A 16,729-nucleotide genomic window follows, 5' to 3' on the forward strand; every position below is an offset into this window, starting at 1 on the left:
TTAGGTTGGAACAGAGTTCCTTTTTGGCGATCCTTTGCAGGTTTGGGGGTCAAACATTGTCCTTCAGAGCCCCAGAAATCGCCACAGAGCACTTCTCCTTCAGATTTCAGGTTACTCAGGCGGTTGGTATGTGAAGACAATAATCTCTCCTAATAGGATTTCTCTGATGTGTTTGGGTTTGTTGTACACTGGGGGCATGACCCCGGGAAAGCTAACAAACACTTTCTGTCTCTGGATTTTCCTGTGGTTAAACTTCAAAACCTCACTTGGATCAATGCGCAATTTTGCAGCGAATACCTCACCTGACCCTCTCCGGCACCACACACAAGAGTATTTGCCAAAATGGGGTTTTAAGGAGGTAAAACATATGTGTGTGTGTGTATTGGGGTGGTGGTGGTGAGAGAATTCATCTTTCCACCAAGTGATGGGATCAGCCTAGAGCAAAATGTAAACAAAGCATTCCTTTCCGCTGCCAAATCGCGAACTCAGTGCCTGATCATGACAGGTGAGCCATGTTAAGGCTGAAGATTAGAAATGTGTCCAGGGAGATCCCTTGCTTTAGGTTGGCAAATCAGTTAGACGGAATTGCTCCAGTGACTTTTTGACCCTGCCCTTGGCTGATCCTTTCTTACTCTGCATCTAGCACCTTGCAGAACCTCACCAATCTTGATCTCATTTTGTGGTCTTTCAGGGGTTGGCATGGCATGAGTGGGGAGCACAAGCTACCCACACTAGTACAGAATGCAATTATTTTGTTATTAGTGGCCAAGAGCGCATGCCAGGATTGCAGTGTTGTTATTCCAGGTGGTGATGATGATGATGATGAAGGAAAAACGAAATGCAAAGATACAGAATGGGGGACAATGCCTGGCTCGAGAGCAGTACGTGTGAAAAAGATCTTGGAGTCCTCGTGGACAACAAGTTAAACATGAGCCAACAATGTCATGTGGCGGCAAAAAAGCCAATGGGATTTTGGCCTGCATCAATAGGAGCATAGTGTCTAGATCTAAGGAAGTCATGCTCCCCATGCTCTATTCCGCTTTGGTTAGACCACACCTGGAATATTGTGTCCAATTCTGGGCACCACAATTCAAGAGAGATATTGACAAGCTGGAATGTGTCCAGAGGAGGGCGACTAAAATGATCAAGGGTCTGGAGAACAAGCCCTACGAGGAGCGGCTTAGGGAACTGGGCATGTTTAGCCTAAAGAAGAGAAGGCTGAGAGGAGATATGATAGCCATGTATAAATATGTGAGAGGAAGCCACAGGGAGGAGGAGGGAGCAAGCTTGTTTTCTGCTTCCTTGCAGACTAGGACGCGGAGCAATGGCTTCAAACCACAAGAGAGGAGATTCCATCTGAACATTAGGAAGAACTTCCTGACTGTGAGAGCCGTTCAGCAGTGGAACTCTCTGCCCCGGAGTGTGGTGGAGGCTCCTTCCTTGGAAGCTTTTAAACAGAGGCTGGATGGCCATCTGCCAGGGGTGATTTGAATGCAATATTCCTGCTTCTTGGCAGAATGGGGTTGGACTGGATGGCCCATGAGGTCTCTTCCAACTCTTTGATTCTATGATTCTATGATTATTATTATTATGGAAAAGCTGACACGATACAAGGATTTAAAGATCGAATGGCAAAGACTTTGGCACAAGCCAGTAAAGGTGGTCCCAGTGGTGATCGGCACACTGGGTGCAGTGCCTAAAGATCTTGGCCTGCACTTAAATACAATTGACACTGACAAAATCATCATCTGTGAGCTGCAAAAGGCCACACTACTGGGATCTGCATGCATTATTCACCGACACATCACACAGTCCTAAACACTTGGGAAGTGCCCAACGTGTGATCCAATACAACAGCCAGCATAATGACCTTGTTTGCTGTGTACTAAACTTGCTACATTTCAAATAATAATAATAATAATAATAATAATAATAATAATAATAGTAATAATAATAATCTATATATATAAATTTGTTAGGGGCATCCAACGAGGAAACAAAACTCAAAAAACCCCCCAACGAAACTTAACCAAAATTCCCATGCCCATAACACAACCCACAAGGTACAAACATACCTACTCAAAATGAAAAACAACACAACAACACACTCACAAAACGGCAAAAAACAACAAAACTAAAAAATCCCCCAACGAAACTTAACTAAAATCCCCGTGCCCATAACACAACCCACAAGGTACAAACATATCTACTCAAAATGAAAAACAACACAACACACTCACAAAATGGCAAAACAACTGAGCATGCGCATTGGCGCCCAGCCGCAAGTTCCATCGCGCGCGCACATGGCCTTCCGGCCAACGTTCCCTCTGCGGAAACCATGCTCACTCCAAGCCCCGCCGCGCCGCTTCTCGCACACACACACACCCCTGCCGCACACACACACGCAACCCCACGCTCCATCACTCCCCCCACCGCCGCACACACACGCAACCCCACTCCCCCCGCCGCCGCACACACACACGCAACCCCAGGCTCCATCACTCCCCCCGCCGCCACACACACACACGCAACCCCACGCTCCATCACTCCCCTGCCCCAATCTTACCTCCTTTTACTTCAGGCCACCTCCAAACCCCACCCCGCCCCTTCCCGCCCTGTCAAAATCTAGGAAAGACAGGAAGGAAGGAAAGAAGGAAGAAAGAGAAAGGGAGGTAAAGAAAAAGGAGGAAGGAAGGAAAGTTAGAGGAAGAAGAAAAGGAAAGAAAAGATGGAAGGAAAGAAAAGAGAGACAGCAGAAGAGAAAGAAAAAGGGGGAAGGAAGGAAAGAGATAGAGAAAGAAGAGGAGAAGGAAAGATGGGAAGGAAGGAAGGAAGGAGGGAAAGAAGGAGAGAAAGAGGGAAGATTGGCCACAGCAACACGTGGCGGGAAAAGGTTGTTATTTCTATTATGATGATGATGATGCTATTGTTCCTCTGAGACCCTTTTAGGGGGAATGGGAGAGGTGTCAGGTCCCGGAGGCAATGCATTGCATTATTGCTATTGTTATGATGGTGGTGAAATAAAAGGAAATAAAAAGAGAAAGAAGGAAGCAAACAGGGAGGGAAGAAAGGCAAAGGAAGAAAGGGGGAGGGAATGAAGGAAAGAGAGAAGGATGAAACCAAGTAGTGAAAGAAGGAAAGAAAGAAAGAGGGAGAGAAGGAAGAAAGGAGAGAAAGGGGGAGGAAAAGGGGGAAGGAATAGGTAGGGACCTCTCTTTCATAATAGTCCAGATATCTACCTCAACTTTGATAAGTTTTACTATAGGCCACAGCAACGCGTGGCAGGGCACAGCTAGTAATAATATAATGCATTGTTGAAGGCTTTCATGGCCGGAATCACTGGGTTGTTGTAGGATTTTTCGGTCTGTATGGCCATGTTCTAGAGGCATTCTCTCCTGACGTTTCGCCTGCATCTATGGCAAGCATCCTCAGAGGTAGTGAGGTCTGTTGGAACTAGGAAAAAGAGTTTATATATCTGTGGAATGACCAGAGTGGGACAAAAGGACTCTTGTCTGCTGGAGAGAGGTGTGAATGTTTCAACTGACTAACTTGATTAGCATACAATGGGCTGACTGTGCCTGGGGCAAACTTTTGTTGAGATGTAATTAGATGTCCCTGCCTGTTTCCTCTCTGTTGTTGTGCTGTTGCAATTTTAGAGTTTTTTTTAATAATAATATATTTATACCCCACCACAATCTCCCATAGGGACTGGGGGGCGGCTTTCAAAAGAGAGGGTGGGTTGCATGTCATTGGGGCACTCAATCCACACTGGGTTTTATTGCATCTTTCTAGAAGCTGTGAAAGGTGTTGAGGTGAGACTGTAAGGAAGAGAATTAATGCAGTTTGATACCAATGCTGTATTGAAGATTGGGGAGGCAATAAGGATCTTGAACAACCCCAGGATTCCATAGCATTAAAAAGCGGTGCCAAACTCTATTAATCCTACATTGCAGATGCACTCATAGTTTCTACTTTTGCTGTGGAATCTTTGAAGACAAGTGCTATAACTTTACATTCCAATCAAAGGCCCCTCTTTTTGCCACTTTGTGGTTGACTTTCATATATTTGTATCTGGCTTTCCTATTCTTTTCATAGAAGTAAATTACTTTGGTTGTGTTTTCCTACCTGGCAGAAGGGGGTTGGATTGGATGGCCCTTGTGATCTGTTACAACACTGTGATGCCATGATGCTTCTTTGGAAGCTTTTAAACAGAGGCTGGATGGCCATCTGTCAGGGGTGATTTGAATGCAATATTCCTGCTTCTTGGCAGGGGGTTGGACTGGATGGCCCATGAGGTCTCTTCCAACTCTTTGATTCTATGATTCTATGAGGCCTTTAAACAGAGGCTGGATGGCCATCTGTCTGGGGTGCTTTGAATGCGATTTTCCTGCTTCTTGGCAGAATGGGGTTAGACTGGATGGCCCACGAGGTCTCTTCCAACTCTAAGATTCTATGTATTGTCGAAGGCTTTCATGGCCGGAATCACTGGGTTGTTGTAGGTTTTTCCGGGCTATATGGCCATGTTCTAGAGGCATTTTCTCCTGACGTTTCACCTGTATCTATGGCAAGCATCCTCAGAGGTAGTGAGGTCTGTTGGAAGTAGGTAAATGCAGCTCCAGCAGACAAGAGTCCTTTGTCCCACCCTGGTCATTCCACAGATATATAAACCCATTTTCCTACTTCCAACAGACCTCACTGAGGATGCTTGCCATACATGCAGGCGAAACGTCAGGAGAAAATGCCTCTAGACCATGGCCATATAGCCTGGAAAAACCTACAACAACCCATCTAGGATTCTAGGATTCTACCTTTAGTTTATATTTGTTTCCTAAATAACTTCAAATCTACACCCAGCGATTGCAAGTAACACAACGCCTTCTTTTCCCCCCCAATCCTTCTGTCCTTCCTCCTCTTCTTTAGGATCGTGGAAATATATAGCAGAAGATTACAAGGTATGTAATGTACTTAGTGCTATGTGTGGGTACAGTCATTACTCCGTATTGGCTGGGGTCTCTCCTTCAGTCAGATGTTTTCTGGAGATCAGATTCTTGGTAACTTTATGGTTTTTGATAACTTTGGGGCTTTGAACATTCACTGCTTTGGTTTGAATTTTGGAGCAGAATTTCTCAACCTGTGGGTCAGGATCTCTGGGATGGTCATGAGGGGGTTTCAGAGGGGTCGCCAAAGACCATGAGATACATATATTTCTGGTGGTCTTAGGAACTCCTTTAGCAGAGAAGGCTGAAGATCTCTCTGCCTGTCCTTCTCTTTCTTTTTGGAAACAGAAGGCAAATCCTCCCACTGAAAGCCCTCCTCCTCAAGGGGAGAGCTGTTCCTGAGACTCCAAGTGGGGAGGGGAGAGTAGGCATGCTCATCGCATGGCAGCATTGTGTGCATGTGTGGGTGAGGGAGAGTGAGGGAGGCGTGCACCAGTGAGTCCCTTCAAGCATGGGTATTCTGTGTAGGAAGTTTGACACAATTATATCGTTGGTGTGGTTCAGAGTGCTTTTTGATTGTAGGTGAACTATAAATCCCAGCAACTGCAACTCCCAGATGTCAAGGTCTCTTTCCCCCAAATTTCACCAGTGTTCACATTTGGGCATATTGAGTATTTGTGCCAAGTTTGGTCCAGATCTATCCTTGTTTGAGTCAATAGTGCTCTCTGGATGTAGGTGAACTACAACTCCAAAACCCAAGGCCAATGTCCAGCAAAACCTTATGGTATTTTATGTTGGTCATGGGAGTTCTGTGTGCCAAGTTTGGTTCAATTCCATCATAGGTGGAATTTTGAATGCTCTTTGATTATAGGTGAACTATAAATCCCACCAACTACAACTCCCAAATGTCAAGTTCTATTTTCCCTAAACTACACCAGTGTTCACAGTTGGACATATTGAGTATTAGTGCCAAGTTTGGTCCAGATTTATCCTTGTTTGAGTCCACAGCGCTCTCTGGATGTAGGTGAACTACAACTCCAAAACTCAAAGTCAATGCCCACCAAACCCTTCCAGTATTTTCTATTGGTCATGGGGGTTCTGTGTGCCAAGTTTGGTTCAATTCCTTCGTTGGTGGAGTTCAGAATGCTCTTTGATTGTAGGTGAACTATAAATCCGAGCAACTACAACTCCCAAATAACTCCCAAATACCCCACCAGTATAGAAATGTGGGCGTATCAGGTGTTTGTGCCAAATTTGGTCCAGTGAATGTAAATACATCCTGCATATCAGATATTTACATTAAGATTCCTAAAAGTAGCAAAATGACAGTTCTGAAGTAGCAATGAAAATAATGTTATGGTTGGGGGTCACCACAACATGAGGGACTCCATTAAGGGGTCGCGGTATTAGGAAGGATGAGAAATACTGTTTTAGAGAGACAATGCAAAATAAAAATAACAGCAACAAGAACATGTAGCAAAATTTGCAACATTTTCTGATTTGAAAGTGTTATTTCCTGTTTAATTGTGCAGTTCATACTTTGAAAGTAGTTGTTCTACTCCAGAAACTTCATTTTTGTGGCTGCCACAAACTATGTTGAATTGGTTGAGACCAGTGGTTCTCAACCTTCCTAATACCACAACCCCTTAATACGCTTCCTCATGTTATGGTGACCCCCAACCATAAAATTAGTTTCATTACTACTCCATAACTCATTTTGCTGCCGTTATGAATAGTAACAGATTGGGGAGGGTATTGATTTTGTCCTGTGGGAGTTGTTGCTGCTGGGATTTATAGTTCACCTACAATCAAAGAGCATTCTGAACTCCACCAACGATGGAACTGAATCAAACTTGGCATACAGAATTCCCATGACCAACAGAAAATACTGGAAGAGTTTGGTGGGCAGTGACCTTGAGTTTTGGGAGTTGTAGTTTACCTACACCCAGGGAGAACTGTAGACTCAAACAATGATGGATCTGGACCAAATTTGGCACAAATTCTCAGTATGCCCAAATGTAAACACTAGAAGAGTTTGGGGAAAATAGACCTTGACATTTGGGAGTTGTAGTTGCTGGAATTTATAGTTCACCTACAATCAAAGAGCATTCTGAACTCCACCAACGATAGAACTGAATCAAACTTGGCACACAGAATTCCCATGACCAATAGAAAATACTGGAAGGGTTTGGTGGGCAGTTACCTTGAGTTTTGGGAGTTGTAGTTTACCTACATCCAGGGAGAACTGTAGACTCTGGATCTGGACCAAATTTGGCACGAATTCTCAGTACGCCCAAATGTAAACACTAGTAGAGTTTGGGGGAAATAGACCTTGACATTTCGGAGTTGTCGTTGCTGGGATTTATAGTTCACCTACAATCAAAGAGCATTCGAACCCTACCAAGGATTGAATTGGGCCAAACTTCCCACACAGAACCTCCATGACCAACATAAAATACTGTGTTTTCTGGTGGCCTTTGGTGACCCCTCTGACACCCCCTCGCGACCCCTCCACGGGTCCTGACCCCCAGGTTGAGAAACACTGGTTTAGACTCATTGAGATCGTCTTTGAAAAACAATAGCAAAAGGTGCTGCAGGACGTCCTGCAAAAACATATTTTTGTGGTGCAATGGGTTAAACCTTTGTGCGGGCAGGACTGAAGACCTACAGGTCGGAGGTTCGAATCCGGGGAGAGAAGGTGGAGCTCCCTCTGTCAGCCCCAGCTTCCCATGTGGGGACATGAGAGAAGCCTCCCACAAGGACAGTAAAACATAAAAAAAACATCTGGGCGTCCCCTGGGCAACGTCCTTGCAGATGGCCAATTCTCTCACACCAGAAGCGACTTGCAGTTTCTCAAGTCAATCCTGACATGAAAAAAAGCAGTTCGGTCAACCTTTTCCATGTTTTTATGCTAGAACCAATTACGAAATGACATTTATAAGCCAGGAACGACTATTTTGTTACATAGTGAATTGACCAGGGCGTTGAGTGGACAGGAAAATAGCAAACTTAGGCACATAAAAGAAATCCAGTTGGGTTTCCACTCATGCTTTCTAGATGTCCCATTGCAATCACTGGCTTCTCCATCCCTTTCATTTCTTGCTACAGTTCAGGAGCGCCTCACGAAACAGATTGCGGTGGCCATCACAGAAGCCTTGCAGCCGGCTGGGGTCGGAGTGGTGATCGAAGCCACGTAAGTGCACACAAGTTTCCAAATCGGAGTCAACACGTTGTTTGGGCTTGTCAATATTATGCCTGTTTGCCTTCAGGTCCACAGTATCTGCTTTGAACTGGATTATCTTAGTCTGCACTGCAATATCATAGAATCATAGAGTTGGAAGAGACCTCATGGGCCATCCAGTCCAACCCCATTCTGCCAAGAAGCAGGAATATTGCATTCAAAGCACCCCTGACAGATGGCCATCCAGCCTCTGTTTAAAAGCTTCCAAAGAAGGAGCCTCCACCACACTCCGGAGCAGAGAGTTCCACTGCTGAACGGCTCTCACAGTCAGGAAGTTCTTCCTCATGTTCAGATGGAATCTCCTCTCTTGTAGTTTGAAGCCATTGTTCCGCGTCCTAGTCTCCAGGGAAGCAGAAAACAAGCTTGCTCCCTCCTCCTCCCTGTGGCTTCCTCTCACATATTTATACATGGCTATTATGTCTCCTCTCAGCCTTCTCTTCTTCAGGCTAAACATGCCCAGCTCCTTAAGCCGCTCCTCATAGAGCTTGTTCTCTAGACCCTTGATCATTTTAGTCGCCCTCCTCTGGACACATTCCAGTTCAAAGCAGATAATGTGGATTTTTTATGGCAGTGTAGATGGGGTCTGAGATAGTGACACCTTTGCTTTCTGGCGCATCAATGAACACCAGCTTTGTTTGCACAAAATCCTTCCAAGGATTGCACGAAGGTTATGTGTGTAAAATATATATGAAACTTAAATTTCGTATTTAGACTTGGTTCTCCCCTCCAAGATAACTCATTACAGATATGTAAAATGCAGGTATTCAAAATCCAAAAAATTCAAAACATTTCAGATCCCAAGCATTTTGGATAAAGGATGCGTAACCTGGTCAAAGTGCATAGTTCACGTTTGGCCAGTCCTCACAGTCTTGCCAGAGAAAGAAAATATGCCACATAGATGATCAATAAAGAACAAGAAGTTTACTGTATTGTTGAAGGCTTTCATGGCCGGAATCACTGGGTTGTTGTAGGTTTTTTTGGGCTAGAGGCATTCTCTCCTGACGTTTCGCCTGCATCTATGGCAAGCATCCTCAGAGGTAGTGAGGTCTGTTGGAACTAGGAAAAAGGGTTTATATATCTGTGGAATGACCAGGGTGGGACAAAGGATTCTTGTCTGCTGGAGCTAGGTGTGAATGTTTCAACTGATCACCTTGATTAACATTTGTTTGCCTGGCAGTGCCTGGAGCAATCTTTTGTTGAGAGGTAATTAGATGTCCTTGTTTGTTTCCTCTCTGTTGTTTTGCTGTTGTAATTTTAGAGTTTTTTTTAATACTGGTGGCCAGATTTTGTTTATCTTCATGGTTTACCATGCAACTGTGGGCAAGTCGACATAGGGACCACCAAACGCAGCACACAAACAAGAATCAAGGAACATGAATGGCACTGCAGACTACTTCAACCAGAGAAATCAGCCACAGCAGAGCACCTGATGAACCAGCCTGGACACAGCATATTATTTGAGAACACAGAAATGCTGGAACACTCTCACAACCACCATGTCAGACTACACGGAGAAGCCATTGAGATCCACAAGCATGTGGACAATTTCAACAGAAAGGAGGAAACCATGAAAATGAACAAAATCTGGCTACCAGTATTGAAAAAACTCTAAAATTACAACAGCAAAATAGCAGAGGGAAAACAATCAGGGACACTTCTCAACAAAAGATTGCTCCAGGCACTGCCAGGCCATCAAATGCTAATCAAGGTGGTCAGTTGAAACATTCACACCTAGCTTCAGGAGACAAGAGTCTTTTGTCCCACCCCGGTCTTTCCACAGATACATAAACCCAATTTTCCTTGTTCCAACAGACCTCACTACCTCTGAGGATGCTTGCCATAGATGCAGGTGAAACGTCAGGAGAGAATGCCTCTAGACCATGGCCATATAACCTGGAAAAACCTACAACAACCCAGTGATTCGGCCATGAAAGCCTTTGACAATACAATGCACAAAATCCTTCCAAAGGTTACGTGTGTAAAATGTATATGAAACATAAACAAATTTAGACTTGGATCTCACCTCCAAGATAACTCATTACAGATATGTAAAATGCAGGTATTCAAAATCCAAAAAATCCCAAACATTTCTGGTCCCAAGCATTTTGGATAAAGGATGCGCAACCTGGTCAAGGTGGAGTTTGTGCCAAAATGAAAATCATGCGTAATTCACGTTTGGCCAGTCCACACAGTCTTGCCAGAGAAAGAAAATATGCCACATAGATGATCAATAAAGAACAAGAAGTTTACTCTTTGATAAAATAGAACAACATATGTACAATCACTTGAACAATTGCGTTTACTCACACAATGTCCTTTTAGAGAGATTCAAAATGGTCCTTTCTGTGGGTTGTTGTAGGTTTTTAGGGCTGTACTAGCAGTGCCCTGCCACGCGTTGCTGTGGCCTATAGTAAAATTTATCAAAGTTGAGGTAGATATCTGGACTATTATGAAAGAGAGGTAACTACCTATTCCTTCCCCCTTTTCCTCCCCCTTTCTCTCCTTTCTTCCTTCTCTTCCTCTTTCTTTCTTTCCTTCTTTCACTACTCGGTTTCATCTTCCCTCTTCCTTCACGCCCTCTTTCCTTCCTTCATTCCCTTTTTTCTTTCCTTCTCTCTTTCCTTCCCCCTTTTTCCTTTCTCTTCTGGTCTCTTTTCTTCCTTCTCTCTTTCCTTCTTTCCTTCCCTCCCTCTTTCTCTACATCTTCCCCCTTCCTTCACTCCCTCTTTCCTTCCATTTCTTTCCTTTTCTTCCTTCTTTCTCTAACTTTTCTTCCTTCCCCCTTTTTCTTTACCTCCCTTTCTCTTTCTTCCTTCTTTCCTTCACATCTTTCCTGGATTTTGACAGGGCGGGAAGGGGCGGGGTGGGGTTTGGAGGTGGTGTGAAGTAAAAGGAGGTAAGATTGGGGCGGGGGAGTGATGGAGCGTGGGGTTGTGTGTGTGTGTGCGGCGGCGGGGGGAGCGGGGTTGCGTGTGTGTGTGCGGTGGCGGGGGAAGTGATGGAGCGTGGGGTTACGTGTGTGTGCGCGGCGGCAGGAGGAGTGATGGAGCATGGGGTTGTGTGTGTGTGCGCGGCGGCAGGGGGAGTGATGGAGCGTGGGGTTGCGTGTGTGTGTACAGCGGTGGGGGAGTGGGGTTGTGTGTGTGTATGCGGCGGTGGGGGAGTGATGGAGCGTGAGGTTGCGTGTGTGTGCGGTGGCGGGGGAAGTGATGGAGCGTGGGGTTGCATGTGTGTGTGCGGCAGCGGGAGGAATGATGGAGTGTGGGGTTGCGTGTGTGTGTGCGGCGGCGGGGGGAGTGATGGAGCGTGGGGTTGCATGTGTGGCAGCGATGGGAGTGATGGAGCATGGGGTTACGTGTGTGTGTGTGCGGCGGCAGGAGAAGTGATGGAGCGTGGGGTTGTGTGTGTGTGTGCGGCAGCGGGGGGAGTGATGGAGCATGGGGTTGCGTGTGTGTGTGCAGCGGTGGGGGGAGTGGGGTTGTGTGTGTGTATGCGGCGGTGGGGGGAGTGATGGAGAGTGGGGTTGCATGTGTGTGCGGCAGCGGGAGGAATGATGGAGCGTGGGGTTGCGTGTGTGTGCGGCGGCGGGGGGAGTGATGGAGCGTGGGGTTGCGTGTGTGGCGGCGATGGGAGTGATGGAGCGTGGGGTTGCGTGTGTGTGTGGCAGCGGGGGGAGTGATGGAGCGTGGGGTTGCGTGTGTGTGTGCGGCGGCGGGGGGAGTGATGGAGCGTGGGGTTGCGTGTGTGTGCGGCGGCGGGGGGAGTGATGGAGCGTGGGGTTACGTGTGTGTGTGCGGCAGCGGGGGGTGTGATAGAGCGTGGTGTTGTGTGTGCGTGCAGCAGGGGGGTGTGTGCGGGAAGTGGCGCGGCAGGGCTTGCAGTGGGCATGGCTTCTGCAGAAGGAACGTTGGCCGGAAGGCTGTGTGCGCACGCCAGGGAACTTGCAGTTGGGTGTCAATGCGCATGCTTAGTTTTTTTGCCGTTTTGTGAGTGTGTTGTTGTGTTGTTTTTCATTTTGAGTAGATATGATTGTACCTTGTGGGTTGTGTTATGGGCATGGGAATTTTGGTTAAGTTTCGTTGGGGTTTTTTTGAGATTTGTTGTTTTGCCGTTTTGTGAGTGTGTTGTTGTGTTGTTTTTCATTTTGAGTAGATATGTTTGTACCTTTTGGGTTGTGTTATGGGCATGGGAATTTTGGTTAAGTTTCGTTGGGGTTTTTTTGAGTTTTGTTGTTTTGCCGTTTTGTGAGTGTGTTGTTGTGTTGTTTTTCATTTTGAGTAGATATGTTTGTACCTTTTGGGTTGTGTTATGGGCATGGGAATTTTGGTTAAGTTTCGTTGGGGTTTTTTTGAGTTTTGTTGTTTTGCCATTTTGTGAGTGTGTTGTTGTGTTGTTTTTCATTTTGAGTAGATATGTTTGTACCTTGTGGGTTGTGTTATGGGCATGGGAATTTTGGTTAAGTTTCGTTGGGGGGGGGGGGTTGAGTTTTGCTGTCCCGTTGAACCAACCTAACAGATTTATATATATAGATGGCCACATTCTAGAAGCATTCTCTCCTGATGTTTTGCCTGCATGTATGGCAGGCATCCTGAGAGGTTGTGAAGTCCTCTGAGGAGTCCTGCCATAGATGCAGGTGAAACATCAGGAGAGAATGCTTCTATAACATGGCCATATAGCCCGAAAAACCTACAACAACCCAGTGATTCTGGCCATGAAAGCCTTCGACGGTCCTTTCTGTGTCCATGTGAGACCTTCTTTCAGCTGACTAGAAGCAAATCAATCTAGCAATATAGCCCGAAAAAACCTACAACAACCCAAGAAGCTTACTCTTTGATAAAATAGAACAACATATGTACAATCACTTTTGCACAGCTCGCAGCCTGAATAAGTAACTGTTGCCAAAATTCCCAGGCTCAGCTAGCTCCTTGAGCATGACCCAACCAATCAGCTTCGTGCCTTGCATTTTCAGTTAAGAAGCACACATCAATTGATTTTTAGATGCCCCAACAGAGTTGTGTTTGCCAGACTAAACCTCTCTTCTCCCTTTCTTTTTCCCAAAGGCACATGTGCATGGTGATGCGCGGGGTTCAGAAAATGAACAGTAAAACCGTGACCAGCACAATGCTTGGAGTATTTCGGGAAGATCCAAAGACACGGGAAGAGTTTTTGACGCTAATCCGCAGCTAAATCCGGCCGTTCATGGACTCTCTCTCTCACTTTCTCTGGACTTGTCTCGTTTCGGTGTCGCTGTTGGCTCTTCTGATTTATTTTCCGTCCCATGTAGTTCCACGAAGGGCTCCGTATTGTGAGTCCCGTCGTTTGCTCAAAAAGGTCCCCGATGTCAGAGGTTCCCAACAGTCCTGGAAATGTCCTATCAATGGGTATGGCTATTTTCCCAGGCAAACTCTCAATGTGCGTACCTGTGTTTTTGTCTATTTGGGCAGAGTAGAACTTTGTAAACAGAGCTGTTCATGGCCATCGAAGTACTTTTGCCTATGCTCCCAACTGAGAGAGAAAGAGAGAGAAACCCATTTGTCCTCCAAGGGACCTCTGCACTATAGAATTAATGCAGTTTGATACCACTTTAATCACCATTGCTGAATGTGGAGCACCTGGTGGCGCAGTGGGTTAAACCCCTGTACCGGCAGGACTGAAGACCGACCGGTTGCACGTTCGAATCCGGGGAGAGCGTGGATGAGCTCCCTCTTTCAGCTCCAGCTCCTCATGCGGGAACATGAAAGAAGTCTCCCACAAGGATGATAAAACATCAAAAAATCCAGGTGTCCTCTGGGCAACGTACTTACAGATGGCCAATTCTCTCACACCAGAAGCGACTTGCAGTTTCTCAAGTCGCTCCTGATACGACAAAAAATTGCTGAATACTGTGGAATCATGGAAGTTTTAGTTTTACAATGTCCTTGGTGTAATACAAAAGTTTTTTTGGGAACTGGATGGGCCAAGGACCTGCTGTAAGTCAACCTATTTTTAATATCCTTATATACAGAAGTCTAGAAAGTGAATTGGGAAAGAGTTTTGTTATATTTATTTATTTTGGGCATTTCTGTCCCGTCCTTCTCACCTCCAAAGAGGAACTCAAGAGAGTTTACAGCAGGCAGTCATTAGATGCCAAAAAACAATACATTAAAACACACAGTTACAATTAACACAATTATAATAATTATAAGCATTCAATGAAAAACAGTTCGTTGGTTCAAAACATAATCCAGATCAGTCCATTGCAGTCTACTAAAACATTCTTTGCCCAGTTGATTCATTTATTGCACAAACACTTGATTCCAAAGCCAGGATTTTTTCTGAAAGGTCATGAGGGAGGGGGCAGATCTAATATCATTGGGGAGAGAGTGCCACAGTCGAGGGGACACCACAGAGAAGGCCCTGTTTCACATTCCTACCAGGCATGACTGCGAAGGAGGTGGGACTGAGAGCAGGGCCTCCCCGTATGATCTTAACGTCCTTGGTGGTTCATAGAGGTAGCTATGTTCAGACAGGTAAACTGGGTCGAAACTATTTATGGCATAGGAATTCATTCATGTTTTTTTTTTCAAATTATAATCTGGCCCTCCAACAGTTTGAGGGACTGTGAACTGGCCCTCTGTTTAAAAAGTTTGAGGACACCTGATATTGAGCTTTGGAGGCTTTTCAACAGAGGCTGGATGGTCATCTGTAGGGGGTGCTTTGATTGTGTTTTCCCTTCATGGCAGAATGGGGTTAGACTGGATGGCCTTTGGGAGTCTCTTCCAACTTCGTGATTCTATAGAGTTAAACTAGAGGGATTCCCAATCAGCATTTCAATCAGATCTGTAAATAAACAAATCCATAAAACCTGCAGATGGTGGAGGACCAATTTTACTTACCTACGAAGCCGAGACAGAATACTGCACAAGCTTCATAATTATTCGTAATTATAATTATTAATTATGTTTTATTCTTCTGTCACATCCGTACCTTGCCCTTTTTCCAAGCTTTAAGGAAGGAATTTCAGCTGAAATTTTGCAAAGACTGGCAGAGGGGATAAAAGGAGAGGGAGTAGGACAACAATCAGGATTTGCAGAGATTTCTTTGAACGTAGCACTGTGATGCCTATTTCAAGGGCAAACGCGTTTGTTGTTATCGTTGTTGCTGTGTCTCTTCAAGTAGTTTCTGCACTGTGACCATCATAAAGTGAACCTGTGTCCGAGTTTTCGTGGCAAGGATTTGGACCCAGGTCTCCAGAATTGAAATCTAAAGCTCAAAGAGCAGCTAATCCAGGCATGGGCCAACTTGGGCATTCCAAGTGTTTTGGACTTCAACTCCCACAATTCCTAACAGCCTACCGGCTGTTAGGAATTGTGGGAGTTGAAGTCCAAAACACCTGGAATGCCCAAGTTGGCCCATATCTGAACTAATTCCTCCTTTGCTGCTTCATCATGCTGTTCTCCAGACATGCCTCTTACCTTGTATTTGGAAGCAAACCTCTATCAATTCCCGGTATCCATGCCCCATAGAAGGAACCAGGGATGCACTTGAGCACATGAGAGCGCAACTGTGCAAACCCTATCAGTTTCCATCTAAATGGACGTTCTTGGGCTTGTGCCCTTTTCGTGGCCTTAGGACTTGTTGAGATAACTTTGTCTGTCTTCTAGTGAACGTTATTATTTATGATTCTTCTTTTGTGAACAGCCTGTAACTTGAACCATAGTGCCATTTTATTTCGCTCAGTGTATTTGTGTATGTGTTTGTGTATGTATGTATATTAAACTTACATGGCCTATTACTATGTTCTTCCTGTGTCTGTTTACAGTATTAACATATAGTACTGATCCATTTTGGGTTTTTAAAAGTTTATACTGTATGAAATTTTCAAAAATGTAACTTAAATTCACTTAAATGGCAAAAAAGCAAGTAATTTGTCATTTGGGAGTTGTAGTTGCTGGGATTTAAAGTTCACCTACAATCAAAGAGCATTCAGAACTCCACCAACGATGTAATCGAACCCAACTTGGCACACAGAACTCCCACAACCAACAGAAAATGCTGGAAGGGTTTGGTGGGCATTGACCTTGAGTTTTGGAGTTGTAGTTCACCTACATCCAAAGAGCACTGTTGACTCGAACAAATGATGTATCTGGACCAAACTTGCCACAAATACTCAATATGCCCAAATGTAAACACTAGAGATTGACATTTGGGAGTTGTAGTTGCTGGGATTTATAGTTCACCTACAATCAAAGAGCATTCTGAACTCCACCAATGATAGAATTGAACCAAACTTAGCACACAGAATTCCCACGACCAACAGAAAATACTGGAAGGGTTTGGTGGGCATTGACCTTGAGTTTTGAAGTTGTAGTTCACCTACATCCAGAGATCACTGTGGGCCAAACAATGATGGATCTGGACCAAACTCTACAAGAATACTCAATATGCCCAAATGTGAACACTGGTGGAGTTTTGGGAAAATAGACCTTGACATTTGGGAATTGTAGTTGCTGGGATTTATAGTTCACCTACAATCAAAGAGCATTTTGAACTCCAACGACAGAATTGGGCC

The 16,729-nt window shown here is 45.0% G+C and overlaps 1 protein-coding gene across 1 annotated transcript in view; it reads left to right on the forward strand.

Annotated features, from left to right (window-relative positions):
• The window catches only part of GCH1 (GTP cyclohydrolase 1), a 69,134-nt gene extending 53,182 nt beyond the window's left edge, over positions 1-15,952 (forward strand). Inside the window, exons 4-6 of the mRNA XM_060753402.2 lie at positions 4,921-4,952; positions 8,046-8,130; positions 13,239-15,952. Coding sequence (XP_060609385.2) covers positions 4,921-4,952; positions 8,046-8,130; positions 13,239-13,365 — 244 coding nt within the window. The 3' untranslated portion in view covers positions 13,366-15,952. The remainder of the gene's footprint in view (positions 1-4,920; positions 4,953-8,045; positions 8,131-13,238) is intronic.
• Positions 15,953-16,729: the final 777 nt, after the last annotated feature.

Source organism: Anolis sagrei, chromosome 1, assembly GCF_037176765.1.
Source record: "Anolis sagrei isolate rAnoSag1 chromosome 1, rAnoSag1.mat, whole genome shotgun sequence".
NCBI lineage: Eukaryota > Metazoa > Chordata > Lepidosauria > Squamata > Dactyloidae > Anolis > Anolis sagrei.